At 49.5% G+C, this 26,649-nt stretch overlaps 12 protein-coding genes across 12 annotated transcripts; 7 read left to right on the top strand and 5 right to left on the bottom strand.

The window, feature by feature from the left end:
• Positions 1–17: 17 nt before the first annotated feature.
• On the bottom strand, positions 18–635 carry BO86DRAFT_321035 (thiamine-triphosphatase; the record flags this gene model as incomplete). Its single annotated transcript, XM_025668327.1, has 1 exon — positions 18–635. The coding sequence occupies one exon, from the start codon at positions 633–635 to the stop codon at positions 18–20; it is 618 nt and encodes a 205-aa protein (XP_025524262.1).
• A 2,553-nt stretch (positions 636–3,188) lies between these two features.
• BO86DRAFT_402908 (uncharacterized protein) lies at positions 3,189–4,661 on the top strand (the record flags this gene model as incomplete). Its single annotated transcript, XM_025673897.1, has 2 exons — positions 3,189–3,833; positions 3,987–4,661. The coding sequence occupies 2 exons, from the start codon at positions 3,189–3,191 to the stop codon at positions 4,659–4,661; spliced, it is 1,320 nt and encodes a 439-aa protein (XP_025524261.1).
• Positions 4,662–7,386: 2,725 nt separating this feature from the next.
• On the top strand, positions 7,387–7,611 carry BO86DRAFT_368947 (uncharacterized protein). The gene has a single exon (XM_025670225.1). It carries the CDS (start codon positions 7,416–7,418, stop codon positions 7,581–7,583), a length of 168 nt encoding a protein of 55 aa, XP_025524260.1. The 5' UTR covers positions 7,387–7,415; the 3' UTR covers positions 7,584–7,611.
• Positions 7,612–7,655: 44 nt separating this feature from the next.
• On the top strand, positions 7,656–8,601 carry BO86DRAFT_421692 (uncharacterized protein; the record flags this gene model as incomplete). Its single annotated transcript, XM_025675295.1, has 3 exons — positions 7,656–7,988; positions 8,057–8,139; positions 8,250–8,601. The coding sequence occupies 3 exons, from the start codon at positions 7,656–7,658 to the stop codon at positions 8,599–8,601; spliced, it is 768 nt and encodes a 255-aa protein (XP_025524259.1).
• Positions 8,602–8,790: 189 nt separating this feature from the next.
• BO86DRAFT_438558 (HAD family hydrolase) lies at positions 8,791–10,433 on the bottom strand (the record flags this gene model as incomplete). Its single annotated transcript, XM_025676126.1, has 3 exons — positions 8,791–9,372; positions 9,439–9,634; positions 9,694–10,433. 3 exons carry the CDS (start codon positions 10,431–10,433, stop codon positions 8,878–8,880), a joined length of 1,431 nt encoding a protein of 476 aa, XP_025524258.1. The 3' UTR covers positions 8,791–8,877.
• Positions 10,434–11,791: 1,358 nt separating this feature from the next.
• Positions 11,792–12,766, top strand: BO86DRAFT_438551 (uncharacterized protein; the record flags this gene model as incomplete). Its single annotated transcript, XM_025676125.1, has 2 exons — positions 11,792–12,057; positions 12,127–12,766. 2 exons carry the CDS (start codon positions 11,792–11,794, stop codon positions 12,704–12,706), a joined length of 846 nt encoding a protein of 281 aa, XP_025524257.1. The 3' UTR covers positions 12,707–12,766.
• Positions 12,767–12,810: 44 nt separating this feature from the next.
• On the bottom strand, positions 12,811–14,157 carry BO86DRAFT_402904 (uncharacterized protein; the record flags this gene model as incomplete). The annotated part of the gene is made up of 5 exons (XM_025673896.1): positions 12,811–12,970; positions 13,330–13,415; positions 13,491–13,553; positions 13,660–13,912; positions 14,015–14,157. 5 exons carry the CDS (start codon positions 14,155–14,157, stop codon positions 12,811–12,813), a joined length of 705 nt encoding a protein of 234 aa, XP_025524256.1.
• A 2,175-nt stretch (positions 14,158–16,332) lies between these two features.
• Positions 16,333–17,145, bottom strand: BO86DRAFT_321092 (alpha/beta fold hydrolase; the record flags this gene model as incomplete). Its single annotated transcript, XM_025668328.1, has 1 exon — positions 16,333–17,145. The coding sequence occupies one exon, from the start codon at positions 17,143–17,145 to the stop codon at positions 16,333–16,335; it is 813 nt and encodes a 270-aa protein (XP_025524255.1).
• Positions 17,146–17,834: 689 nt separating this feature from the next.
• On the top strand, positions 17,835–18,991 carry BO86DRAFT_438547 (amidohydrolase family protein). The gene is made up of 2 exons (XM_025676124.1): positions 17,835–17,897; positions 17,957–18,991. Exons 1-2 carry the CDS (start codon positions 17,846–17,848, stop codon positions 18,856–18,858), a joined length of 954 nt encoding a protein of 317 aa, XP_025524254.1. The 5' UTR covers positions 17,835–17,845; the 3' UTR covers positions 18,859–18,991.
• A 374-nt stretch (positions 18,992–19,365) lies between these two features.
• Positions 19,366–20,927, top strand: BO86DRAFT_450411 (NAD(P)-dependent alcohol dehydrogenase; the record flags this gene model as incomplete). Its single annotated transcript, XM_025676792.1, has 4 exons — positions 19,366–19,391; positions 19,775–19,938; positions 19,993–20,756; positions 20,808–20,927. The coding sequence occupies 4 exons, from the start codon at positions 19,366–19,368 to the stop codon at positions 20,925–20,927; spliced, it is 1,074 nt and encodes a 357-aa protein (XP_025524253.1).
• Positions 20,928–21,531: 604 nt separating this feature from the next.
• Positions 21,532–24,770, top strand: BO86DRAFT_368945 (uncharacterized protein). The gene is made up of 6 exons (XM_025670224.1): positions 21,532–22,108; positions 22,174–23,187; positions 23,254–23,664; positions 23,740–23,969; positions 24,025–24,231; positions 24,285–24,770. Exons 1-6 carry the CDS (start codon positions 21,855–21,857, stop codon positions 24,464–24,466), a joined length of 2,298 nt encoding a protein of 765 aa, XP_025524252.1. The 5' UTR covers positions 21,532–21,854; the 3' UTR covers positions 24,467–24,770.
• Positions 24,771–25,089: 319 nt separating this feature from the next.
• BO86DRAFT_402900 (uncharacterized protein) lies at positions 25,090–26,356 on the bottom strand (the record flags this gene model as incomplete). Its single annotated transcript, XM_025673895.1, has 3 exons — positions 25,090–25,295; positions 25,386–25,464; positions 25,532–26,356. 3 exons carry the CDS (start codon positions 26,354–26,356, stop codon positions 25,090–25,092), a joined length of 1,110 nt encoding a protein of 369 aa, XP_025524251.1.
• Positions 26,357–26,649: the final 293 nt, after the last annotated feature.

Raw genomic sequence — 26,649 nt, 5'->3', positions numbered from 1 at the left:
AAGAATCACAACCATCCTTACTTCCCAAGCCCCCTCTCAAAGTAAGCCGTCAACTTCCTCATGGGCATACCCGCACAAAACGCCCAGGAATACCGTCTCATAAACACCGTAATCCGTTCATCCATCTCGGCCATTTTCGCCGCTCTGCACCGTTCCACCTCACTCTCCGTACGATTATCCCTGCAGTCCCACCGCAATTCCAGCTCCACCTCCCCGACGGTGTGCCCAAAGTCCGTGACATCCTGCACGATCGTGAACTCGTCGTCCGCGGTCCAGCTCTCGCGTAGTGTCGTGAAGGACGCCATCGGCGTCAGCCCAAACTGGTTTGTCGCGTCGGTTCTCGTTCCGCCCCGGAGCTCGGCCAGATAGACAGAGATGGCGGCGGGCGTAGAGAGCTCCTCGAACTTCGAGTTGGAGTAATCCCCGCCGCGCCGGATCTTGGCCTGCCAGTTGTCGTTGCGTCGGCGGACCCAGACGCCTCTGGTGGAGAGGAAGTCGGCCGAGTCGTAGTAGGTATCGTGGATGGTTTGTTGACCGCGATAGAGGAGGTTGTGGAAGGGTGGGTTGCCGCTGTTGAGGTGGAGCTTGTTGACAGCCAGGCGACGGAATTCGCGTTCAACTTCTAGGAGGAGCATTTTTGGGGTAGAAGCTTGATGTGACTCTTGAGATGGGTGTTGGATCGGGGGTTTGAGCTGAAGAGATGGGCACTTTCTTTGTGGCCGATTTGTTGTGTAGTGGATAAGTACAGACTCTGATCTTAATTTAGAGATGTGAAAGTGCAGCTGTTGCTCTTGACAATGGTGGAGCGATTTCGTGGGAGGGGCAAATTTGTTGTGTACAGTCGATTTAGGTGAAGAGAGTACAAACGCGGGGTGGTCTCAGATCATCGTATCATCTCAATTCCTAGGCTTCATTCACTACCACCCCGACATACCGCTCTTGTTCACATAATCGACTTCTATCTCCCATTTGAACCTATGCAAGCTAAGAAGCCTTCTGATGCCTCTACTCTTTCACCACCTTCCACCACCGCCAACATCGACAGAAAACACATACACTCCACAAGCACCACAAGCACCACAAGCACCACAAGCACCACAAGCACCACAAGCACCACAAGCACCACAAGCACCACAAGCACTACACACACCATGGACTTCCGCCGCATCTCTCGCATCTATGTCATCGGTAAGAATCAACCCCAATCATCATATACACAACTCCATTCTCCTCTTTGCTCCGCTAAAATGATATCGTTTCAACTCCAGGAGCTCCCGGCGCAGGCAAAGGATCACTCTGCGCCAAGCTCGCAGCCGACTTCGGCTTCCATCACTTATCAGTGGGGACTACTAGTGATGTTTGATGAATTAATGCTTGGCTCTCTAGATCGGTTCGCCCAAATTGGTTCTATTCTTTGATTGTCCGGGCGCGCTAGCCAGACAGAGATTCCTGATCAGAGAGCTTCCCGGTAGAGTTGACGATGGGTCGACCTTCGACACGCGGTATCAGCAGTGCTGTGCGGAGAATATGAGGATTGTAGCATATTATGAGAGGCGAGGCGTATTGGTGAAGGTAAGAAGATGGATCTTGCTGCTGGTGTTTGACTGAGTCGTCATTTAATAATGTTGCCCCTAGGTTGATACCAGCGGTGATGTCGATTGTTCCTATGCACGACTGCTACAAAATCTGGCTTCATACATGAAAGGAAGATCGGAAGCTGCGGAGGCCTCGGATGAGGATATTTTGGATTGAGTAGATCAGGTTTCTGACGGAAGTTACGATCAGGTTCTCGACGGAACTTATTGTACAGTACATCTGTGCCCGATCCGAAGAAGGTTTTTGGAGACTTGATGAATGCTCATTATATGCCATTGAATCCATCTTCGGAATTCAGGCCAACTTCGTCACGAATGTATTAATTTTTTTTTTTTTTTGGATGGAAGACCGTACCATTTTGCTAGTGGCTGGTAATGATGCGATGGCCCTAGCCGAGATATGGAGAGAAATAGAATACCAACAGGTATCATCCGTCTTGTTAGGTTTACTGACTAGCGGGCCCAGTCTGAAAACCGGGCCGTACCGGGAGAACACCCACGGGTAAGGGGCCAACTAAGGCTCCGTACAAGGGCCGTTGATCCGCAGTGGGTCGACGGGGTCGCTGCCGAGAGGCTTAGCGGACTATAGCTTCGCGGGCCAATGTAATGGTGCCGTTTTGCACTGTATATATCTTTTCTTGTAAATTGTATAAGAAAGGATGTTCGGGTGCTTCTTCTTCAATAGAATTTCAAGAATAAAATGCCACGAGAATGAATGATCAGAAAAATAGAAACGCGAAACAAACAAAAAGGACATATAAAGTTCCAGGCGAGTGAAAGTGAAAGGAAGGATGCATGTCAGGACAGCCAACTGCAATGCTAAGGTGACTTGGACAAAACAGTTTCCCATTAGCATAGGGACACTACAGTGGATCTCAGGTCGGGCAGTCCAGGTTAGCCTACCACTATTGTATGCTCACAGGTTGATATGGGGAATTAGTTAAGGAGGAAGATATAGAAATCAGGTACTTGTATGCAAAGGAGGAAAAGAATTTACGGACCAAGATATGGGGAATGATGTGGTGATGCTCCTCACGCAGGCAGCATAGAGCTGGAGCTCAAGTCTCACGCCACTATCTATGCTCTTCTTACTGGAGCTGGAGTGGAGTGCATGCTGAAAAGTGGAATAGCTTCCAGGCAGGAGGGGCCGGCTGTATATGCTTTGTTGAGATGGGGCTTTTGGTGGCTATTGAATTGTTATTGATACATATTTTCTTTGCTGTAACTACTTATACTAAGCGTTGTACGAATACAGTCTTGTCAATCCGGCATCTCATGGCCTGGGCTACTAGCCAGGTCCAACAACGACTGTTGGAACGCTTGAAAGATCGAGAGTCCGGAGCCTGGTGGAGCCTGGAGAGCACATTTCTCTCCAGGCTACCTATGGTAGGTACCTCCTACTGTAGCCTGGAGTTGTTGGAGTCCCTTGCCTCCTGTGACTGGTTGAGGACAGTTCACCGCTCCGGCCGCTGTCTTGATATACAATGAGGTATTATTTCCAGTTCCCCGGGCCTCCTAGATAGCCTGGAATCCACCATCTCCATGCGCCCCGATACCTATACACCCATTAACACTCCAAGTTCAATGACTGAGATGTCCCAAATATCAATTCTCGATCTGCCGCCCGAGATTCTCAGCCAGATCTTCTCGATCTGCGTGCAAGACTCGCGACACATCCCCACCGCCATCCTCCTCACCTGCCAGCGATTCTACCGCCTCTCCCTTCCCATTCAGTATCACGACCTCAAGCTTTCTTTTCCCTGCCAATTACGAGTCATATGCCTGCACCGGGCTCTGCAGTCGAACCAGGCCTTGGCCTTACTCGTTCGGTCTTTAGTCCTGGACCTTAGACCCATATACCCCGCTGAATATATCACAATAGACGACTACACAGCGGCAGCCGACGTCCTCACTTGGTGTCGCGCGGTCCGCACCCTGAAGATCTGGGGCGTGGCATTCCTCGCGCCAAAAGACAGGATATACTCACGGACTGAGGCTGTATCGGGGCAGATAATTGACCTCAGTCGATGGGAAATTCTTAAATATGCTCTCCGGAAGCTCCCCGCCCTGAGACGGATCGAGTTGGCAACGGAACCGGATTCGCCCGTCTATGGGTTTGATTGTCGCTTCGACTGTCAGCTACAGGGGTACGGGGAGCTACAAACATTACCGGGCACTGGTACGAAAGTTTTCAAAGCGATTATCAAGAGGGCGCGCAAGTGTGCTGTTGCACTACAGGTTTTTTCTTCCCTTTCCTTGTCTGGTCCTTTTCCATCTCGATCTACCACTCCCTACCCCCCTTCTCCCCGCAGCACTCTACTTTCTACCTTGCTAGTATCTATGCGAGAGAAAGGACAAAAGAGCAATCAGGCTGATCTCGATACCTCCTAGCCCGAGCTGGTACAGAGTGATGTGATTGGGCCTCGTCAGCCACGTCCGGTCCCCAGCCACCCGGTCGACTTTTGCATCGCATTTGGGTCGGGATACGCGACTAAGATGGCCGCGGAAGCAATCGTCGACGTAAACATAATCAACGGCTGGTTGAAGGCGCATCCGCACGTGCTACGACGTATAATTCTTGGGCATTCCCCACTCGCCGCCGAGTTTCACGCGGCGCGCTGGCGCACGGTCTCCTGTCCCGAATCGCAGACACGATCATGCTCTTCTGGCCACGGGTTCGCTCCTCCCTCCACGATAGCCGAGCGACTTTTGAGTCCAGCTGTGCACACGTTCGTCTGGAACCTATCCTTTTATGAGGTGACGTGCGAAGATTTCGGGGAACGGGAAGAGGACTGGCTGCGTAAAATGGCCGGATTTATTGTCGCCGCCGCTCCGCCGGCGCTGCGGACGATCCAGCTCGACTTTGACCCCGACCCGCATCATTTCCTGCCCACCAACCCGGAGGAGTATCCATGGGACCGAATCACACGACTGGAGCAGGAGCTGCGGGTTTTGGGGTTAGAATTGAAGTATACACCCCCGAGTGTCACGCGAGAAGAGTATGAAGAGCTTTGCCGCATGAGCCAGGGGAATGACGATGAATGGAGCGACACGGCCATAGCCTAGAGAGGAGGTTCGGCCATAGGACGATCTTGTGTTTAGGGATAGTCAATCTATCAACTTCTCGGGAATGATAGCTTCGTGCTCAGCTTGGCTCAGCCAGGAATACTCTTGCATTTGTCCGTGTGCAGGGAAACGATCGGGGACGCTGCCTCAAAGTTCTTGTATCCTCAACTTGCAGCTTTACCCGTGGCCCCGATCAAGTAATAGTCGAGGGTGTCGATATTTGACAATATCTACCAGTGAATTTACAGCTGTTAACCAGATTGTTCAACTATATGTCGCGCAGCAGAAGTAAGGCACCTTAGCTTTGCACATCAATGAACAATACTAGTGGCACGACAAGATGTTTACCTCTGCCGTGGGTACAGAAACCACGAAATCCTCTCCCTTATCAGCACATAAGCCACAGAAGCAACTAATAGCACAGTACGCAGAGCAAAAGCCGTTGGGGGGGGAGAGGTTTAAAAATTCATAATTCTGAGAACACCGGTACATCAAAGCCTGAAAAGAGAAAAACAGAAAAGGAAAACGGCTGATAGTAAGAGACATTTCATTCTTGTCTGCTTCTACAGTGGTCACACCGACCAAGTATACTGATATAGATAGATAACCAATCACCCACAGACCTGTCAACGCTGATGTCCGCCTCTACGCTTCTGGTTATATCCAGATCCACGGCCCCTTCCGCGTCCACAACTATCCCTACACTCACAGCGGGCTCGGGCTTCCTGTCTGGCTCCACTACATCCGCCTGAGGCTCGGATTCATCCGTTTCCTCAACAATAGAAACTAGGATATTCCGTCCGTGAACTCTCACGTATATTTCGGTCAACTTGGAAGGCATGTGTCGTATCTGGATACTGTAACTTCACCATGAATTGCTGCTCTTAGACGGCGGGAAGTCGTTTTATCGCGGAGACTTCAGCCGATGTATACTTCGGGCGTGCTATGGGAATGCAATGAATCATGGGCTATGGAACCAGACATAACAGCTTTGAGCAAAGCTTTTTATAACATAAGCTTTATAGCCCAGTAATGCTCGATATAGCACAAAAGTCAATGATTCGCATAATTGGAAGATATACCCTCAAGACAAACAGCCAATGTCGGTAATAAAGAACCACTCTAGAAAAGAGTAATGGGAACAGATCCAACGGACCTCTAGGACAAAGAGGTTTTGGGGAAATGACATTATTATGCTACGGGTAAGACAAAGAAAGATACCACTAAGTCTACTAGTCTCACTTGTCAAGGGTTATATGGCATTGTTCAGCGCTACTACAGCCGCCCTGGACACTGTCTTGCCGAGGAGGGGACTCTGTTTCCCCGGAATGACAAGATCCGAGGCCCAACCCAGGCCCAGGAGCTCAATCATCAGCACGATGACTCCCCTTATGATGAGCGTCTGACCATAGCCTTCTCGAGCCTTAGATAACACGACTATCGGTCGCATAAAGGTTCCAGCACGAGGCCCTGCAATTCAAGCCAGTTGTGCTTGCGACTGACTCAACCCTGTTGACAATAAATGTCTAGCGCCCTTGTGAATGCAACAGAACTAGCAATAAACGAGTTTTCTTTCAGGAGTCTCTCGGACCGTGCCATATAACGCCAACAAGGCAAAAAGGTACTAAAGCCTGCAAGGGACAATCAACACGTCGGAAAATTGAAGGAAGCCGAATTTACTGGTCAAGGCTTGCATATATCGGGATCTTCGACAACGATGTGGTCTCATATCCGCAGACAATGCAAAAGAAAAAACAGATAGGGGCGATACGAGAGTCCCGAACAAGAGCATCAAAGCAACAAAGGACAATTTCACCGAACCAACGGGTCTCTTAGCGAATATACCCTAAGTGGCTTAAGCAACGGGTGGGTCTATCTAGTAAACTGGCCCCCACTCGGCAAAAAAAGCCTCGAAACAGTCAGAAATGTGAGCTGACCCGGCATCCCCTGTGTGCTCGCTGAGCTGAGACTACTTCAGGCTACAGGTTTCTTCCAGTCGAGTCCGGCGCCTAACATCTAGCCCTAAGTATTGACTAGCATCCAATCCCTCGCGAGAAGCTCACAGGGGTACTGATCAAGGAACAACAACGAAGCTCTAATTGGTAAATGTCATGACGCTCTCTATCAGACCGCTTCTCCGACGGCCATCCGGGTGGCCAAATGCCCTATTACGGAGACACCGACCGAACACGGGCAGAAGCTTATCTCTGCTAAGAACGCAACCTCCCGAACAGGGATTCGATGCTAGACTGCACAGTATCTAGCGGATTGTGACTGGCTCTCTCCAGCCTTCTCCAGCCCTCTCCAGCCCTCTTTAGCCCAACGTAAGCCTTGATGGCACAACTAGCGCAACTCTTGAGAGCTGAGGCAACATGCACCGCCCCCCGTTCGAGGGCATAACATCCAATTCTTTCTTGTCTTCCACTCCTTCTCTCTGCTTTCCAACTTCACCCTTCTCTTACTTTGTTTCTGATTTCTGATCCCAGATGACAGGAAGCAACATGGCAGAGTCAGGTGTCAAGGTGAGTATCTACCTTTTGCCCCAAAATTGTCGACAGCGCCGAGATGGGAGCAGATGCCGTAGTCACATGCTCGGAGCTATCAGAGATCCTCCAGATTTTGGCTTCCTTGCTTACCTTGCCGCATCTTCGACCCACTGCGTCTTTTCGCATCTCTCACTGGGAGACTACCACCATCATATACAGTTCCTTTCTGTAGACGAACCTGATCGCCTTGCTAGAACGGTAGCTGGTCATGGCTCGTATTAGCATTTCAAACGCCGCGAAATTCAATGCACGCACCTTGATCAAGCTTCAAACGGCCATCGAAAAAGATCCGGAGATTGACCTAACTACGAAATGGCCCTTGAGGTATTCTGATCGTCTGCATGAAATGCGACAGGATGTCCAGATTGGTAAGTAGTTTCTTGTGTAAGCAACTCAGTCTCTAGTAGTATTATTTTGCTTTTCTTGGAATCTAGAGAATGCGACTGCGATGAAGAGCTACGGAGAAGACGACATCCGCGCTTTGATCCGCTCGTCCGCCTCGGCTGAGATCATTTTTCCACTCTCCGACACACTTCAAGATCTGCTTGGGATGTGCAATTCGACCGAGATGCAATCGCAATGCCTTGCGCAGCGGCTGGTTGATGTCATCGGCTCAAGCAAGGTTGTCTGGAAGGGACCCTTTGCCCGTCAGAAAATGGTCTTGAGCTGTGGTCACAACATCATTCTGAAGGCCGTGCGAAACCTGGACGATACAACTGAATACACCACACTAGCCTATCTTCACCAGCATAACCCGAACATAGCCGCACCCAAACCTCTTGTTCTATTCGATTGAATGATGTTTCGCTCATATTTATAACCCACTTATATTCGACTACATTGGCTGAGGTGTGGCCATCTCTAACAACAGTCCAAAAAGGCTTGATTAAGGAACAACTTACCCCGATTATGAATGACTTGAGGTCTTTGCTGTATGGAAACCGGCAAACCCTTTGGAGGGGTTAGGGGCGAAGGCTGTAAAGACATTCGGAGGCATCTTCGTCGGAGTATCAAAACCATTTTAACTGTCGATGATTTTGAGGATTTTCTCTTCAACAGCGATCGGCCTGGTGGAGAGGTCTTTTGTTGAAGTGCTTCGTCAGCTCTCCCTTGCCACCCAATTACCCTCGCCTGCAATAGTCTTTACGCATGGTGACCTTCGTCCAGAAAACATTGCCGTAAATTATGAGAACAATGAGTGGACCATAAGTGGGCTTATCGATTGGAAATACAGTGGATTCTATCCAAAATATTACGAAGCTATCAGATGCACGAACTGCATGGCGCCTTACAAAGAAAAGGATTGGTACCTATTTATACCGGATTGTGATTCACCGAAACGGTACATGCATTGGTGGCTGCTTGACCGGGCTCGGGAAGTGAGAAATGTATAGATCTCCCGGCAAGTAGGTGCTGCACAGGTAAGCGCGCAGATAAGGCTGCTTTAGATGGGTAAGCAAGGGCAGATATACTTCAAGAAGGGGAATACAATCATCCCGGTTACACAACAGTCATACCGAGTAATCGTATCTACGTAGAGACACTGTAACATGATTGGTGCATTGCAGTATCAACATATGTACCCAGTGACCTCCAATGACACTAACCTACATCACTTCAACCGTGTATGTACACCTCATTCTTCAATTAAGGCCCAACTGCCAATTCTATTACGCCCCCTGGAGCGCCTTAACAGCGAGGGCCGTTGTCGTCCCCCGATTCCCGACGGTCTTCTTGTCCGTCGGAAAAATGTACATTGCCGATGGCTCCCACCCGCCGTCTTCCTGCTGCATGCTGGCCAGCCTTTCCGTGTCTGGGTGGTTCTGGATGCCCAGGGAATGACACGCCAGCAACCGCATCCCCAGACAGAAGGCATCCCCCGCGGCCCCAATCCGTTCGACGAGGCGCGATTTCAGCGGCGCTTCCAATCTTGCCTTCAAACCCGGGTCCCTCGAATGCGTTAACAGCCGACTCATGTAGTACAGAAACCACTCCGGGCTCGGGTAGTAACGTGTGCCGTGGATGTATGCTCTGTGGCGCAGGATCTGCTCGATCCAGTTCAGCGTTTCGGGGAGCTCGTTGCCACGCCCGTATTTGCCGAACGCAACGAGGGTGTTGAGGGCGATGATCGCATCGACTCGGGGTCGAGATTTGTCAAAGTAGATCTGGTTCATCCTCCGATTAGTCTGGCTTTCGGGGCACCACGAAATTACCAGAGGTTCAAAGCTTACAGGGACCAGTCCGTCTTCATCAACATGCTTCAGCATTTCATCCAGGATTGGATGCGCGGCCTCGGGCTCATACTCCATTGCGACTAAGGCCAGAGACGTCGTATCAAAGTCATCGGGGTGTTTCTGGCTTGTGTATTTTGGCCTGCCCGAGAAGAAATTCCACAATCCGGGGGCGCGCTGTAGATCGACCAGAGACCTGATGGACAACACGACAGTCAGGAATTTGAAACTTGTTGGGGAGGTATAGTACAGTACCAATCATTCAACGCCTCCAGGACAAGCAGCTGGGCATAATTCTCTTCGATCGAGTCACCATCCTCGGTGGTCGAGTACAGCTTGCCCGCATGTTGCCGGAGGAATGCAAGCCCGCGCGCAACGGGGTCCCCTACAAAGTTCCCAAGCACTCGGGAGATGCCGTTCGTACCGACCTGCCCGCGTATCCCCAGCGACATGGCTGCGAGCACGTTCTCCGGTCGGTCGTCAACCACCAAGCTTCGATGCGGCGACGACCGTGTGGCCCGCAGGACATGGCGGTAGAAGCGTAGGCTGGGCTTGCGGACGCCGACTTCCCAGGAGGGGAAAACGTGATCGAATGTACTCCAGAACGCCTCGTCCCACCGTTCACGCAGGGCCCGATACTCTCCCTCGGAGATGGTCGTGATAAGCACCACTTTGACCCTGGGCGTTTGCTTCAGGGTCTTGAACACTGAAAGCATTCGCGGGTCGTAGGTGAGAGTGGCCCGGAGTTCGCGGACCACGGCTTCCAGATCCTTCGCGTCACAGCCAAAGAGAGCTGCTGCCTGGGTAAAGCATTCTTGTTCGGTGAGCTTGCCGACCTCGTACTCCATCCAGATCGAGGAAGAGAGAACTCGCCCGAGCGGAACAGTCGTGTCGCCGGTTTTCAACGCATAGTCGGCTGGAGCATGCACGAAGGTCCCACCCAGATCCACAAAAATGGTTGGGCTGGAGGGCGTGGCTTCATCATTGATGGTCATTTCGCCGATCTTGTAACAATGTGTTAGTCAAATTAGGCTTCATATACAGGGAGAGAGTGGCAGAGTTCCCCGAGTGAGAATGAATAGAAAGGTCTTATTATATGCCGGCCACAGCAGCATCTATAATGAGGTCATATGGACTGTCTTCCAACGATTCCAGTTCTTCTACAACTACCCCTATTTCAATAAATAGGCAATGATCATCTCTGCAGCGGTGTGACGTGATGCAAAATACTCCACAATTCTATCTACAAAGATTTAGTGACTTGCGGGGAGTTGGTGCGAAGGACCCTTTGCCGGGTTCCACCCCTTCCAGCACCTGGTGGTCGAGATCATGGTATTCACCAATTGAGTATTGTCAAGCTTAAGTACACCAAACTCTTAACAGAGTTTTATGAACACGTCAAACACTCTGACATACAGTAGGTTGCATTAGGAAACCACTTGAGAAAGGTTGTAGCTCGATACATCTGACCCACGCTGTTAGTTATTTCCGGCATCCTGGAATCTTTTCTCCAATCTTACTAACATGGAATGGTTTCACGAATCGGATCATGTTTCTTGGTAGGTGTGACTAATTAGAAGATGAAGATCGATCGATCGATCGATCGATTAATGCCTTGTCTCCGGATACAGTCCTCTGTACGAGGCTCTTCGCGGGCCGGAAGGTGACGATCTCGGCGATATCATGGATGTGACGCAGAAGTGTTGCATAAACGAACGCCGATACCTCCACGCCACCACTATTTAAGCTCTGATCAGCATCTTCATTGCCACTTGGAACCTAATGGCAGTCATACCCACTCTCGCGTATTCAGGGAATGAATTCTCCGTCAGTCGATCCTTATAGGAGCATTTTCCTATTCCCTAATACGATTGGTCTACTGCTCCAGCAGAGGAATGTTAAGTAATCAGGCGTTGACACTCTACCTATACTGGATAAAGGTCTTTCTTCATCTGAGACCCTGTTACTGAGTACTGAGTAGTAGGAAAGTTGGTCAAACAGAAGTGATGCAATGCTGGGACTCAGCATTGGCTTGCCATCCCCGCAGCTGAGAATTGCGGTGTGCATGCCACGTCAGATGTTGAGGTGAGAAGATCGCAGTGGGTCGGTCCTTGGGAGAAGAAGAAATCCTGTTTTCATCTACAGAATCATAAAGTCTCGTTTCGAGCCTTGTCTGCGTGTGATTCAAAGGTCGCGTGAGATGCTGTGGAGATAGGTGGCTGGCGGAAACATTGACTACCTATCCAACATCAAAGTAATCTTGTTTATACCCTCGGCTTTCTCGGGTGCATTCACGAGTATCATAACCCCAAGAACGAGTAGAGAAACGAGCAGAAGAATAGAGGCAGCAAGGATGCCCAAAGATGTCGAAACGACCATTAACTTTATCCCATCCAACCTATCGATCCGGTCCATGACAGGAACGGCAGACTTTTACACCAACGCCAACGATAAACGGACAGTAACGGTCCATGACGCTCGTGGCCGCGAGCACGAGTTTAACTTATCAAAAAATGGCTTCTGCTATACTACCCACCGGAGCGTGCACATTCCGATCTCAGATCCCACGATTCTAAAATCACAGATCTATCCGGAGATAGCCAGGCTCCTGCAGACCAGGTAAGCACCAGGCCTCCCACAATGGCCTTAAAATACTGTCTGGCGATGAGCTCTAAACAGACCCGGCAGCATCCACTCACCTCCAACCTGCGTCCAAGTCGTCTCCCACACCATCAGGTCCTCCCTTACCGATGTCAACAGCGAATACACGGGGACGCCAGGCCCCGCGCGAGCGGCCCACCTTGACCACACCCCGTCCGGTGCGAAGAGTTATCTGTACGAGAAGCTCCCCGAGGAAGAAGCCGCCCGGCTCTCTCGGACACGGTGGGCGATCATCAATGTCTGGCGTCCATTGAAGACGATCACCCGCGACCCCCTCGCCGTCTGTGATGGGAGTACCTTACAAGAAGGCGACCTCCTCCCAATCCGCATGGATTACTCGGCCAATACTCGAGCCAAGAAGCAAACCGGCACGCTGAGGACCACGGTCGGGTGGGAGATTGCAATGCTCAAGTACAGTGAGAGGCAGCGGTGGTACTATTTGTCTGAGATGGGGGTGGAGGATGTGCTTCTGATGAAGATCTATGATTCCAACATCACGGAGCCGATGGTTGCGGTGCATTCGTCATTTGAGGATCCCGGGTCACAAAATACAGAGGCTAGGGAGAGCATTGAGTTCAGGTGTTTGGTTTTCTGGGAGGATGACTGAACGCTTTCCGAATTTATAGCTTAACCTATACATATAATTTGTACATGACGCAGGAAGAACAAGCCCCTCCTCTCTATTCATCCCTGCTGATCCTCCGTTGCTGTCTACACGGCCTCCAGGATTGGAGGATTGTTGTCGTCATCCGCCAGCACCATAATTAGAGACCACATGCCTAGCACGCCCATGCTTATGGTTTCACCCATGAACGGCTTAAATAGGGCGGTGGAGTCCAGCGCAGAAGGGTGGCTCGGCTCGAAAACCTCCCTGGAAGTCCATTGCGAGTAGAACCAAGAGTTGATCTCCTCGTTAGCTAGCTGCTCAATCGTCCCATACCCGGGAATCAGCCATGAATGAGAAGTTTGAAAACAGTTAGAGCATCAATAAGAACAGCATGATTAGTCCTCTCAGCAGATGAAGATGCAGTCCAGTAGGAAACCAATCTCGGGAGCGATATCATTGAGAGCATAACTCAGACAATAGTGTATGGCTCAGTGACTACACAGAACCGCAGGCTCATCTCTCAGCCCGCATTCCTCGATCAGTAGCTCCTTGTTTACCTCAGGGTATAAAATTGGCCAACACGGATCACGCACAGTGGCCAGATTTTCTCCTTCCCAGCATACTTCGTATCTTCCTCTGGTCTCTTCGTCAGCCAGGAAACAGACTGCTTGGTATCTTTTCCATTACCCGCCGCGACGGGGTGGAAGACCTGTCGAAGCGAATTAGTAGTTTTCCAACAGCCATCCGAACGAGAAGCATCATATCAAGGGAGAACTTGACGTACCCAGTCGATGCTTAGCTCATTCAAACGCAGAGCTGCGACCTGCTCTCGAGCAATCTTTTCATCCTTTTATTTAGACCAGCAGATGACCAAATCAGCCAACTTTATTCCCCATAAAGTTCCCCGCAAACCCACTCAGAATTGCGAAAGTCTTTTTTCTATCAAGACTCACCATTACCTCCCCCTTGAACACCACGAGGACCAGCCACGGAATCCCCTGTTTCGCGACAGGGAAAGGCTCGGTCCGTCCCTGCACGCGTCGCCCGCGCACCACTCGCCCCAGTTCCTCCCGCAGCTCGTTCAGGGTAATCGGGTCCGCGACATCGACTGCGACAATCAGCGCGTCCACGTCCGCATAGGACTGGGCCGTGAGCACGTGCCAGCGCCCCGGGGCGTCGCCGCCCACATCTGTCTCTAGGATGGCGCTGAATTATCCTGGACATGGTAGAGGCGGGTGGTACTGGGGTGGTTGAACCCAGGCCAACGAATACCAAAAAACAGAAGACAGTATGACGGCAGTGGAGTACCTCCGAATATGATCGTAGTAACGCTTTGGAGATTGTGCGAGTTGATACACAGTCAATGTAGCCTCGGCTTCCTGCAATGGTGTGAGAGCGCGCACCGCCGTAATGCTGAGAAGAGCCTGATAATTTTCCGCTGGTTGCGCCATTTTTGTCCATAGGGCATGAGGAGGAGTAAGTGTACATTATCACGTGTAATGATCTCGTTGCCTATGTGGTTTGGTGGCCGGCTTGAATATATTGCGCCTCGTCTGTCAAATAATCTATAAAGCCACGGTCGGCATTCCCAGCGTAGAACAAGCAACTGCCAGTGCTACTCACTCTTTCACGTCTTTTGCTTTGTTTAGGATCACAAGGTTTGAAGGTCGGTGCATCGTGTAGGCAACGGGCTTCAGTGAGATAATTGGACCGTAAACTCGTGACCACTCCTGGAATCTACAAAAAAAGTCAGCGGCGGATGATGAACGTTGATCTGTGTCACATTTATACTTCAAGAATGCCTTCCGGGCCGGTATTTGGTGTAAATTGCCTTCCATCGATCATTTAGCGCGGCTTATAACCAGGTTCAGGTCAGATATAATGACCTAGGAATGGCAGGGTTCGGGGCCCAGGGGGAAACGATACGGGCCGACGGGTAGAGCGAGCCAGGTCCACAAGTTTCCAAGCCACCCAGCAACAAAGTAAGAGGGGGCAGAGGATAAGCGTAGCTCCGTTCGCCATAAGTATAGCTCAATATGAGGATGTAAGTTCCGCGTTATCAGTATTTACACGGGGATCTTGCGAGTTTAAATAGCCAGTGTGTTAATCCACCAAGTATTCACTGCCCAAGCTCCCACCTCCCCCACAACGGAGGGGCCTAGCGGGGTGTGAGACAGGGACAGACATCCTCCACATACAGGCAGACTAGCCTTCCAAATCCCCGCATCTCCACCCATCGGCACCCCCGCACTTCGGCATCCCGCATTCAAAGATCAAGCTGCACTTCATTCCTACAGTTTCCCACTAATACCTATACATACTTACTTAATTATGGCATTACCGAGGCAGGCTCCACCATAAAATCACCTACCACCCTTCCCTTTCACTATAGACAATAGGCTGCCTTCATCTCACACCACTGCGTTCGTGGAATCCGACTTTTATCTACCCGGAACCTTTTAAAGTAGAATTACCAATATTAGAGATGATCTTGACTTCAAGACTCACAATAAAGCTCTACCCCGCTTGCATCTTTGGACACAGTGTCGAGGTTTTCTGACATGTGCTTGACGAGGTAGTGGTGATACATAAAGAACAGCACCTGGCAGTTGCCTCATCAAATGTCTCTTTCATCTAAGCCTCGCCGCCGATGTCTTCAGCTGCATTGGAGCAGCCGCAGCAGAGAGAAATAGCAGTCTCAACACTAGCACTTTAACGTATAAGGGCCTGCGCATGCGTTAGCGTTCCATTTTACCAACCAAAAAGATCAATTGATACAATGTAAAACAGCATTTGCGCATTACAGTCCAAGGTTACTGGGAAGATAGGTTGACAGGCCATCAAGAGCATTCTCTTTAGCGAGGAACCATATCCAATGGACCACACACCGGCATTGCCATTGTCGGACATGCAATAGGCCTCGCTGACTGGAATTCTCGAGATATCCGTCCAGGCTGGGCTGATTGGCTATTCCGTCCTATACTATGCGAAATCACCCAGATGAAGAAATCCCCTCCTAGAAATGCACTGGTGAAAATCTTGGAAGAGCAAAACATTTTTGAAGGAAGCCCACAACACCTTGGGGTCACTGGAGAACAAAATATACCCCAATGTCAGGTTCCAGAAAAGGTCAAGAATCAGCCGACTTGCTTCCTCTATTCTTAGACACCGGATGAAGCAGGTGGAAGGACATTTCTTCATTTCATTCACTACATAGTAGTTGAGCTGGTAAACCGCTCCTTGATTTTCTTGGGGTAGGTTCCCTCCTATTCGGGGGATTTTTTCCACGGCAGTTTACAGGACCAGCCTTTGCTGTTTACTACCCTTTCATCTTCGGCCTGTAAATACTGTGAGGGTCTCTCTTCCCCTCTTTCCTTCCTACATAAATCAAACTTACTTCTCTGTTCTCCTCCTTGCTTCCAAATCGTAGACACGGAGACATCCCCAAGTGCGCCTATTTTTCAAGAAAAGTTTCATCGTGACATGACAAGAATCCTAATCTAGAACTAGGCAGAAAGTACTAGTGAAATATATAATTCAGCTCCTCCCACTTCTCAGATGAAATTAAGAGCAACATTTGGGGGAAAAGTCGCATCCATTTTGATTCTGACTATCCTAGGTCATCCCTATTGCAGGATCTGGCTGAGTGAGGTAGCAAATTCGTTGGGGTGGCATATATAACCAATATGAGCGCCCGGTAGATGCTTAATCTCTTGTCCCAACATCGCTGATAGTGTAGTAATGGGTCCAACCGACGCACCATCACCAGACAAAGTTCCTGCAGCAGGGATGATCTTTGTTGCAAATCTTTTCAACGTAGAAACATCTAAGCAGGAGCTGGTGTATTGTTTCAATTCAAATTCGAACCAGAATAGCGTGTTGGCGCGAGTCTCGGCATCGAGCCGTATATCCATACACTTGAACATATGCCCGCTCTCGCTCTCAACTGAGAAGGTTGATAAGAATAGTTGCAGGGCTTCAGTTGGACCTTTTTCCCTGTACAGATCATAGGTGAAGTTGATGAATCCAGCGGCTTTTCGCCTGTCCTCCGCATTCAGCACATCTGTGCAGGGAGGCTCGTGGGCCACCAAGCCCAGGACATTATATGGAAATCGCGACAAGAGAGTCAGAGCAACAATGGCTCCGGAGGATGTTCCAAACACAAATGCTGATTTATCGGAGGAAATGTGCTCAATGAGTCGGCTTGCGTCACTGGCGTCCACCTCTAGCCGGTTGGTGAAATCCTGGGGGCCTTCAAGAGTACTTTTGGAATATCCCCTCCGGTCCCAGGTAACGACGGTGAACGAGGAAGCGAGCTGTTCTGCAACAGGGCGGAACATTTCACCACGCCCACCAGCGCCATGGATGAACAGTAACAGAGGGCCTTTCCCGCTTGTGGTGTAATGTAATATTGCACCAGAGACATTGAGGAACGGCATATTTGAGAGCGAATGATAAATAGCTAAGGAATAATGGGTTGACAGAAGACGAGCGAGTTATATAGAGAGCAATCTTTCGGTTTGAAAATCACCGAGGATTTCCCATTGGAGAATACTACGGATGGGTGTCGGAAATGCTTCTACCAATCGGAAGTATCGCGGACTTCTGGACTTTGGTCAAAAAGGCTTCCCCGCCCTCACTATTCCGAACAGTCCGTTCGGGTGCGTGAAGTTTGTTTTAAGGACAGGTGTGGCGCGATGGCCAATCAGCAGCCATGGGGAGATAAGCACTAGACCCATGCGTTTCGAACAGCCGCCACCCCTGCCCCCCTCCTGTCGACGCCCCCTTAACAGACACCCAACACTCACAATCGGCCTGATCCGTAGCTCAGACTACGCGATCCAAAGATCTCCTTTTGGGACTCAAAGATATTCTGCTTTTTTTCCGAAATAAGCAAATGGATCGATCCGGTAGGAATGAATCATCATGTACTGATGATGTACTGATGATGTACTGCGATCCTACAGCCAATCGGATGCCGCGGGGATGCAAGAAATCTAGTGAAACTAGTATATTGATCGACCGGGTAGATGCATATCCGAGTTAACCGGACATCAGGTTAAAAGGCGATATATAATCAACAATTTTGGATTCTCCCATCACGAATTATTCACTCGAATATATCCCAAGATCGCTGCCATGTCTCGAATTGACGTCCACCATCACTGTTTGCCTCCAGTGTACGCCGAAGGTAAGTTTCCAAAGTCCTGAAGAGTGAAATACACGGTGGGAATGCTCATATAAAGGCAGCGTTAAAAGCAAATGGAGGTGATCCATCCGGTTGGAAGACTCCGAATTGGTCTCCGGAAAGTGACAAGGCAATCTGTCAGAAACTGGGTATCCGCACAGCCTTTCTTTCTGTCACGGCGCCAGGCCCAGATGTTGTAAAGGGACCGGAGTCAGCTCGAATTGCCAGGCAGTGTAATGAATGGGCGGCGGAATTTCGAGACCAAGATTCCCAGAAATACGGATTCTTCGCGTCTATTCCGTCGCCCTTGGAAGATCTTGACCGGGCCATTTCGGAGCTTTCGTATGCGCTCGATGTCTTGCATGCTGACGGCGTGACACTGTTCACCCGTTATGGGGACGGGAACTACTATCTTGGCCACCGAATTTTCAGGCCCCTATGGGATGAGCTCAATAAACGTCATGCTGTTGTATTCATTCATCCCACAACAGGGGTAGACATTGGGACGATCAACCCACTTTTACCTGCGCCGATGATTGAGTACCCCCATGAGACGACACGTTGTGCTGTCGATCTTGTTGTTTCGAAGAGGGTTCAGGAGAACCCCAACTGCAAAATTATCTTGTGCCATTCCGGCGGCACTCTCCCCTTCATCGCAATGCGTCCCGGGGTACTACTCTCTGATGCGAACTTGTCGTCTATGACTCTTGAGGAATTTCTTGGTGACTGTCGGAAGTTCTATTATGAGGTTGCCCAAAGCAGCTCACAAGCTATCGAGCTTTTGATGAAGTTTGCGGATCCTGACCGTGTTCTTTATGGCTGTGATTACCCCTATTGCCCCGACAAAACCATCGACTTCTTTACAAATGCGTTGAACTCAGCATCCCTGACTCAGGAGCAACTATCAAAGATCAACAGAAGAAATGCTTTAAAGTTGTTTCCACGATTGGCTGAGGGGGAATGAACTGAAAATCCCTCTTGTCTGTCATTACGCCATGTCCCTGGTACATAGGCCTATATAAATATAGTTGTATATGTTTATACTAGCTTAGTGGAGTTGTTTGATTTATTTCAATGTTTATCGATAGGGCCCAAAGTACCGATAATACTCTACTTAAATTCAATTCCTTGGATTAGTTTCACGGTCTTGACATATGGTTTTGGCAAATGAATAAACATTTCCAAGATGTGATTCCTAATACAACGCCATCGCCATACGGCTTTTTGGAGACCACTGTACCAAAGCCCTCGTGTACTATCTTAGCATAGGAGAAATAGCTTCGACTACGGATACCTTACCTGCATCGTCTTTAAAAATATTCACTCCAAGCATCACGATAAACTCGATCGCAGGCATTCGAGTGCATCGCTTGCACCATCGCAGCCGAGATCCTTGACAAAGCGCTTGTACTGGAACTCCATCTCCTGGGCATGTTTGCTGATGTGATGCTCTTCACGACCGGACCTGAAGATGTCGACGGCTTTGTCATTTGTTGCGTGTGAAATTACAGAGAGATATACTTGCCCGGCAGGTTGATTCGAAATTGATTTGTTCCGCATGTGAGGGCGAACTGGACGGACTCCGTTCGGGCCACCAAGTCAGGACTGGTTTGACTTGTTTGTTCTGTTTGCCTTGTTTGCCGCACCCATACGGATAAGATAACACTGCGGGGACTCGTAGCTGCCTTCCTCTTTCCCTCTCCTCCTCATGCTTAAGATTTTGTCAAGATAGCACCAAATCAATGGAATCAAGTTGATCTGACCGGCCGTCACACCGCACGGGACGACCCAGACTCAAGCCTTGAACGGATGAGATTGGGAACAACAAAATTGCAAAATTGAGACCACATACAGACCCCTGCATACACGGAGAAAGACAGTAGACAAGTTAACACTTCGGCGAAGTTGGAAAACATTGTTTCTGACTCGTTACGCTCAGATGAAGCCCTGGTCGAAATGCATGCCACGGGAGTCTGTCCTATAGACTTCGCTTGCATGAATGGAACACTGCCAGCAGGATTTCCGAGTGTATTTGGACATGAAGGTAAGGATAACACCCTCATATATGTTTGGGACCGTCCACTGGGATTCTGAGTAGGCGGTGGCGTGGTTTTGGAAGTGGGAAGGAACATTAAGCACCAACAGAGGCAGGACAAAGTCTTGTTAGCTTTGATTACTGCTCCACAATGCGATTCTGGACACCCGGCGTACTACCAGGAATGGGCTCAACGTAACTTTGGGCAGCAAAGAATGGATCAGAGTCTATGTCTGTCAACAGCGGATGGAACGGAGGTACATGGGAACTTTTTCGGACAGAGTTCATTTGCTCGTCATGCCATCGTGAGTGGTAACCCGGTGGTGAAGGTTCCATGGACCACGCCGCTCAGTGTCTTTGCTCCACACGGTTGCAGCGTCCAGACGGGAGCCGGGGCTATACTAAACACCATGGATGTGCAGCCCGGCAAAACCGTTGCCATTTTCGGTGTTGGTTCAGTAGGTATGAGTGCAGTCATGGCGGCGAAAATGAGGGAGGCCGGCATGATCATTGCAGTCGACTTGCACAATCGACGGCTGGGATTGGCAAAAGAACTAGGTGCTACTCATGCTATTCTTGGTTCAGATGAGGATGTCGTTGCACAGATTCAGAACCTTTCCGGGTCAAATGGTGTGGATTACTCCGTTGATTGTGCCGGCGTACCTCAGGTGGTCGAAATAGCTTTGGATTGCCTTAGGACGCGCGGAAAGGCTGCAACTGTAGGGGCCCCCACACCTGGGAAATGTGCAGGGGTGGACATTTTTGCGCACCTGGTCATGGGACGGCAGTACATCGGATGCTGTGAAGGTGACAGCGTTCCTGCTGAGGTATATTGGACATTTCCTCTCTTATATACAGCCACAGCTAATCCTTCTTAGATGCCACCTTATCTTATCGAGCAACACGCAAAGGGGCAATTTTCTCTAGAGAGAATTTTGTCCTCCTATCCAGTCAGGGAATATGACTTCCAGGATATCAAAGATGGTGTAAGGCATTGAAGGCAGTTCTACTCTGGAAATAGGAAGATCTACTAGAAAGATTCGATTTACCTCCAGAAATCGAATACATTTGTCCATAATATACATTGCCTGTGGCTTTCGGCGTTACTGTTTTGTTTCAGAAGTACGATTTACAACATAGACCATATCAATCACTATTTGTGTGGGCGGTAGAACGCGGCGAGTCGTGTGAAATCCGACAAGAATGCCAGTTAATTGGATAAGATGCTGGAAATAATATATGCACGGTCAGGTCCAATTGGTATCTAATCAGTTTGTTTCTACACAGGAATTATTTCCGATCTCACGGTTTTGTTCCCGGCATGCTCTTTGCCTTGTATGAATCATAGTAGTCAGAGATAGAATAAGCATCAAGGTTCTGAGATCTTATCTGTGCCTGTATGGTGTGCAATATGTTTTTTGAACAACCTGGAATGACACTACTAACCCGCTGATCAAACCAATTTTCTTTTGTGGCGCATCACACATTATCTCCCCGTAGCCTCCTATTGGCTGTATTTTCATGAAATGTGGATTCCGACCACAGGCCGGCATCTTCTCCTTTTCAACTGCAGGTAATCCTGCGATTTATTGAGCGGTGGTGTGCACTGAATCGCTGCTGGGTGCAGAGGAACCGCCTGTTTTCGACCACCGAGGGTTCCTGCGAATGATGGGATGGGTGATTTGGACATCCAGTTGTTCCCAGGATAACGATCCCCACCCTCTCCCCACCTTCCCCCCTCCACCATATTTGTGTGTTCCCACTGAGGAATCTAGATCATCCGTTCCGCTCCGAGAATGCCGTGGCGGGGTCTGTGGAGCTGTTAGCAAAACGTCGTCATTCTTCCCATCACATTCTTCAGTCTTGGATTCCTCAGACTCGACAGAAGGCCAAACTATTACACAGAGAGCCTCCTGTACTTTGGAATGTCCAGCTTCCACTTGGCACCTGAGCCACAACGTCTCTCGCAGGCTATGGCCGTGAATATGGAAACTGTGCGGCCGACACCGACTCATTCAATCATCCTCCCACGCAAGCGGCGAAAAGTGAGGCTAGCCTGTAACCCATGCCGACAAACAAAAACTCGATGTGATGGGCATCAACCATCATGTTCAACATGTGCTAGCAAGGGTGTCAGCGAACACTGTGTATATGAGAAAGAGACATTAAAAACACAGAGGTAACGTAGACTTCAATCCGATCAAGCGCAATGCCTATATTGAACATCAAAACATTATATGACAGATACGTCGCCATTTTGGAGGAACGGGTGAAAGAACTGGAGACGGGAAATCCAAGAGCATCTGATCGAGACGGTGACAGATCACCGTACGATTCGGAAGCAGGAGGTATGTCTATATACGGAGCAAAGGACATTTTGTGCTGTCGAGATCAAAATGAGATTTGGGGAGCTCACGGTATTTCTTGGGTAGTGCTCAACAGTGAAGGTCGAAGTTATTTAGATTACACCGGACCACGCTTGCATCAGAGTCCTCGGACGAACGGCGCATTGGACAGACAGAGGAGCGTTGCAGGGCCATCTGAAGATCCACTTAACAGACTTGACGCTTTGGTCATGGTTCCTTCGCCAGAAGCAAGTCTGTGTGACGGTGGAGGTACTTCTGTTACATCCTTTCTCCGATCGATTGCACACATAGTCGGAATGGATGAAATGGCCGATCGGGCGCTCCCACGGACAGGTAAAAGCACTTCCACGCCGCAGGATGATTCTTCTGCGAACAATGGCCCGGGTATTTTCTTAATGCCGACGCGCCGGATAGCCGACGCCTTGATGCTTCATTTTTGGTCATACGTACATCCGATCTTTCCGATCTTACACAAGCCAACGTTTGTCTCGATATATGAGTCACTTTGGATCCCGGATGCCGATATCTCACATCGTGGTTCTTGCATAGATAGTCCAGTTACTCAAGCTATCCTGAACATAGCTTTTGCCCTCGGTTGTAAGAGAGGCGACCAGGAAGACCTTGCAGAACGTTTCTACCGGAAGTCGAGGCAATATTATTCAGCAGACGCAGTCGACCTACCTTCGCTCGAAACTGTGCAACTATTGCTACTCACCGGGATCTACCTTCAATCCACTAAATATGCGAGCAGGTGCTGGAGTGTCGTTGGCTTAGCTATCAGATATGCCCAGTACCTCGGGCTTCACCTGGAGGATCACGGGCAGATACCTCGGTCCCAATTGGAACAGGAGATGAGGTGCAGGGTGTGGCATAGTTGTGTTATGATTGACAGGTTTGTCATATTTCTTTCCTCCGTGATTTCGCTTGGGAGAAATTGTGGCTAATGCACTGTACCTAGGCTTCTGTCGCTCTCGTTCAATCAACCAAGCATGACGTCAGGACAAGGCAATGTTCGATTGCCGTCAATGACCGATGACGAGAATCTTGCTGCCAGCGACGGTCAAGGTCCGGTCGACCAAGCGCACACTACGTCTCAAATGGCATTTTTCGTATATTCGATAAAGCTATTCGAGATTCTTAACAAGAGCCTCATTTTGCTGTATCATACCTCTTCGACTGAGCGCCAGGCTGAGCCAGATCCTCATCGTTGGTGGTCCCGTGCACATCTCGAACATGTTTCAACATTAAATCGTACGCTTGATGATCTTTCCGTGGAACTTCCGGTTCATCTTCGACCGACTTGCCACATAGATGCAACTGATACTCTTCTGAGACGTACACTCTGGCAAGGCTATATTTTCCGCAGCAGGTATCTGCAGTCCAACCGCCCTCTCCAAGTTATCGCTGTTTTACCGGTGGAAATTCAACGCTAATACTTATGTAGGTTTTTATATGTAAGGATACTTGTGCTTAGGCCAGTTCTCCTGTCAGCTGCAGCGGCTCGAACCAAGTTTAAGGATCTTGAAGACCGGCCTGGGGTGGAAGAGACGCTTGAGGAGAGCTCTGCCGTCAAGACTTGTTCTTTGTGTGTTGCAACGGTCCATTCCCTTGTCAAACATATGTTTGAGAGCCTTGGGAGAGTTTCCGAAGACGCAAGTTGGCGCGAGGTTCATTGTGAGTAAAGCGACCATATCCGTGTTGAAGGCTTGTTTATCCTTAATACTCCTAGATACATTTGTTTGCGCCATGGTCCTTCTTGCCGCTCGCCTGTGTCCTTTCAAGAGCGAAGCTTTCAATGAAAACATTTTGAATAGGTCTTGGCTCCATTGCCTGACGATTCTTGACCGCTTCAAACGGCAGATATATTCAGTTAAGACAGGCATGCAGATGCTTCACAGCTTAGAATCTCATGTCTCCCAGATAACAACAATGAAAAGTAGGTTCTCAATCTTTTTCTTTCTGCCTTTTCATAATTCAAATGTATTACAGGGGCAAGGGTGGTAACCACGCCGCCGCCGCAGGAAAATTATGTTAATGCCGACCACCTATCTCAGTCCCCTGGGTCAGCGAATTTTCTTGACGACATTATTCCACCTACTGAACTCGACTTTGACTCACTGGATGACTTCTGGCTACGAGGGCAAATAGGTAACTTGGGGTGGCTTGGTTAGCCAAACGTTTACATCCCGTTAATATTAAGGTCATAGGGATTGAATGAGTGGAGACGATTACATTGCTTACATTGTCTACGGTTGGGATGTAGATCCTTATGGTAGTGGCCACCTTCATCAGCGGTTGAAGCACCCACAGGTTAGATGGCTCTGCGTGGAGATGGTTTGTTCTCCAACGTAGGGGCTTACTTATTAATGCTGGTGATGATCATAGCGATCGTGTCTTTGTACCCCCTTAGAGTCTCTTTAAGGTCACTAATAGTGCCACCAAGGAATTCCATCCTAACCCAATCTTGGAAATTGGGCTGTCTGTCTTCCTCCTTTATGCTCAGTGCACTTTGTGATGACCTGTTGAAGCCCCGAACAGGCGACGTAGCAGGCTTTCAAAATCGGCTCAAGCGCGGCTAAAACATCACCGTCAAGAGACATTTTCTGGATCCGCTGGAGGATGATGCTGACACTGTATACTTCCGTTATGAGATACTGGACGGTGTCCGGATAGTCTCGGTTTTGTATGGGAATACGCGTTGATATTGTGTATTAAGGAGCTACAGGGCGTACCGGGCATGTTCTTGGGTCCATCCACCTTCATAGCTGTGCCGCAATAGGCGGGCTGAGTTCTCTCATAAGCATTGAAGAAGAGAACACAGCACGTTGCCGTTGACACTGATGCTCTTGACACGTTTGGGCATCTTGGTATCAACCGTCGCAAAGCAGTCCTCTACTTCGAACCGTGCCACCAAGCCCACTGGACTCAAGTTGTATCCGTTTAGATTCAATAACGTCAAGATCCGAGATGTGTCATCGGCGTCTGGAAAGAAAGCCTTGGCTGCGAGGTGTCAAAAATGGGAAAATGGGTCCTGCGATAGGGGCAGACATACTTGCACCAATGACGCCATCATACTCCAAGTTCCTGTACAGGAACTGAAGAAGCAGTCCACCTGCGCAGCCCCAAGATGCTCTTTTGTGAATCCGTTCTCCAGCAGAGTCGCCAGCACCTTGTCACGTCAAGTATCAGATGGTACAGCTAGTGATAGACACTATAGGAAAAGAGATGGAGCTTACCCAAGTTGGCTCAAAAAGCTCCAGCGGGAAAACCCCTGGAACAGAGCCATTTCCTTTCCCAGGACCACGGATTACGATATGTCGAAGATAAGCTTCACATTGCGCGCTCCACCTCGGGGAATCAATTAGGAATGCCGTGGTAGAGGCAGGTGACGCTGCCACACATGCGGAAGTGGGCACATGGCCGAGGCGGCTGAAGTCCAGCTTTCCGATGTATGCTTTGAGAGAGAAAAGAGGCACCTGGCAAGGCGCTTCGTCGCATACCCAGTCTAGATCCACTGCATATGCTTCTTGAAACTTTCGGAAGAGTTTGACTTTCGATGGGAACTCAAACTTAATGCCTTCTTCTTGAAGGAGCAGCAAATGCACCGGCATGAGAAGCTCGAAGCCTAGATGAGTGATGTCTTCGAGAGTCCAGATGGAAAGCTTCTGATGCAGAAAGCTTCTGGCATCTAATATCCGGGAGGAGACATCAGCGGGCGGGTCAGGACCTCGAGCATGTCGGCAGAGAGCCATCAAGGCCGCAAGTGAGTGAATGATGCAGTCAGTTAGGCAAAGAGAGTTTGGATACCCCAAAGACCGGGTGGATTGTTGCAAAGGATCCCATCCTCCATCTGAGCCCTGATTCTCGAGAAGGTAAGCAAAGCACTCCGGAAAGAGCCATCCACTGCCTTCCCCTGACTTATTGATAATCATTGCCAGCCAGGCCGTGTCGTAGATCGATAGCGTCAGGGAACTAAATTCAGATTGCCGCATCAAGTCTTTCGACAGCCGTGCCACCAGATCACTGCCTCGGGTGACCAGCGCGGCATTACCGTCAGCCATTCCGCAGGAACTGAGCAAGGGCTCGATAGGACAAGCTCGAGTGGAGATAAGAAGAAAAGAATTACTGTCTAGCTCCCAATAGTTAGGCCTTATGAAGTACCCACCTGACTGGAATCAGTCACTCCATCATGCTGATGTATTCTTTTAGAGAATCCTGCTAGGTCTATTCATCATGGCGGTCCTATAAAGTCTACCGCGGGCGAATGGCCAGGAATCCCACGACCAAGTGCAAGACGGCGTGCAGAAAAGCAATCCAGCCAATCCAAGACAGATAGTGTCGACTGATGAATTAC

The sequence above is a fragment of the Aspergillus japonicus genome (genome assembly GCF_003184785.1).
Source record: "Aspergillus japonicus CBS 114.51 unplaced genomic scaffold BO86scaffold_59, whole genome shotgun sequence".
Taxonomy (NCBI): Eukaryota; Fungi; Ascomycota; class Eurotiomycetes; order Eurotiales; family Aspergillaceae; genus Aspergillus; species Aspergillus japonicus.
Note: the sequence above shows the minus strand (reverse complement) of the source record. Positions and strands in the feature narration are given on the sequence as shown.

Bases quoted from the DNA above. Each gene is read 5' to 3' on its own strand.
- BO86DRAFT_368947 (XM_025670225.1), top strand. From the start codon at position 7,416: ATGGCTCGTATTAGCATTTCAAACGCCGCGAAATTCAATGCACGCACC.
- BO86DRAFT_368945 (XM_025670224.1), top strand. From the start codon at position 21,855: ATGTCCAGCTTCCACTTGGCACCTGAGCCACAACGTCTCTCGCAGGCT. The intron at 23,970-24,024 runs GTGAGTAAAGCG...TAATACTCCTAG, and splicing joins AAGTTGGCGCGAGGTTCATT to ATACATTTGTTTGCGCCATG. The intron at 24,232-24,284 runs GTAGGTTCTCAA...AATGTATTACAG, and splicing joins CCAGATAACAACAATGAAAA to GGGCAAGGGTGGTAACCACG.
- BO86DRAFT_438547 (XM_025676124.1), top strand. From the start codon at position 17,846: ATGTCTCGAATTGACGTCCACCATCACTGTTTGCCTCCAGTGTACGCC. The intron at 17,898-17,956 runs GTAAGTTTCCAA...ATATAAAGGCAG, and splicing joins GCCTCCAGTGTACGCCGAAG to CGTTAAAAGCAAATGGAGGT.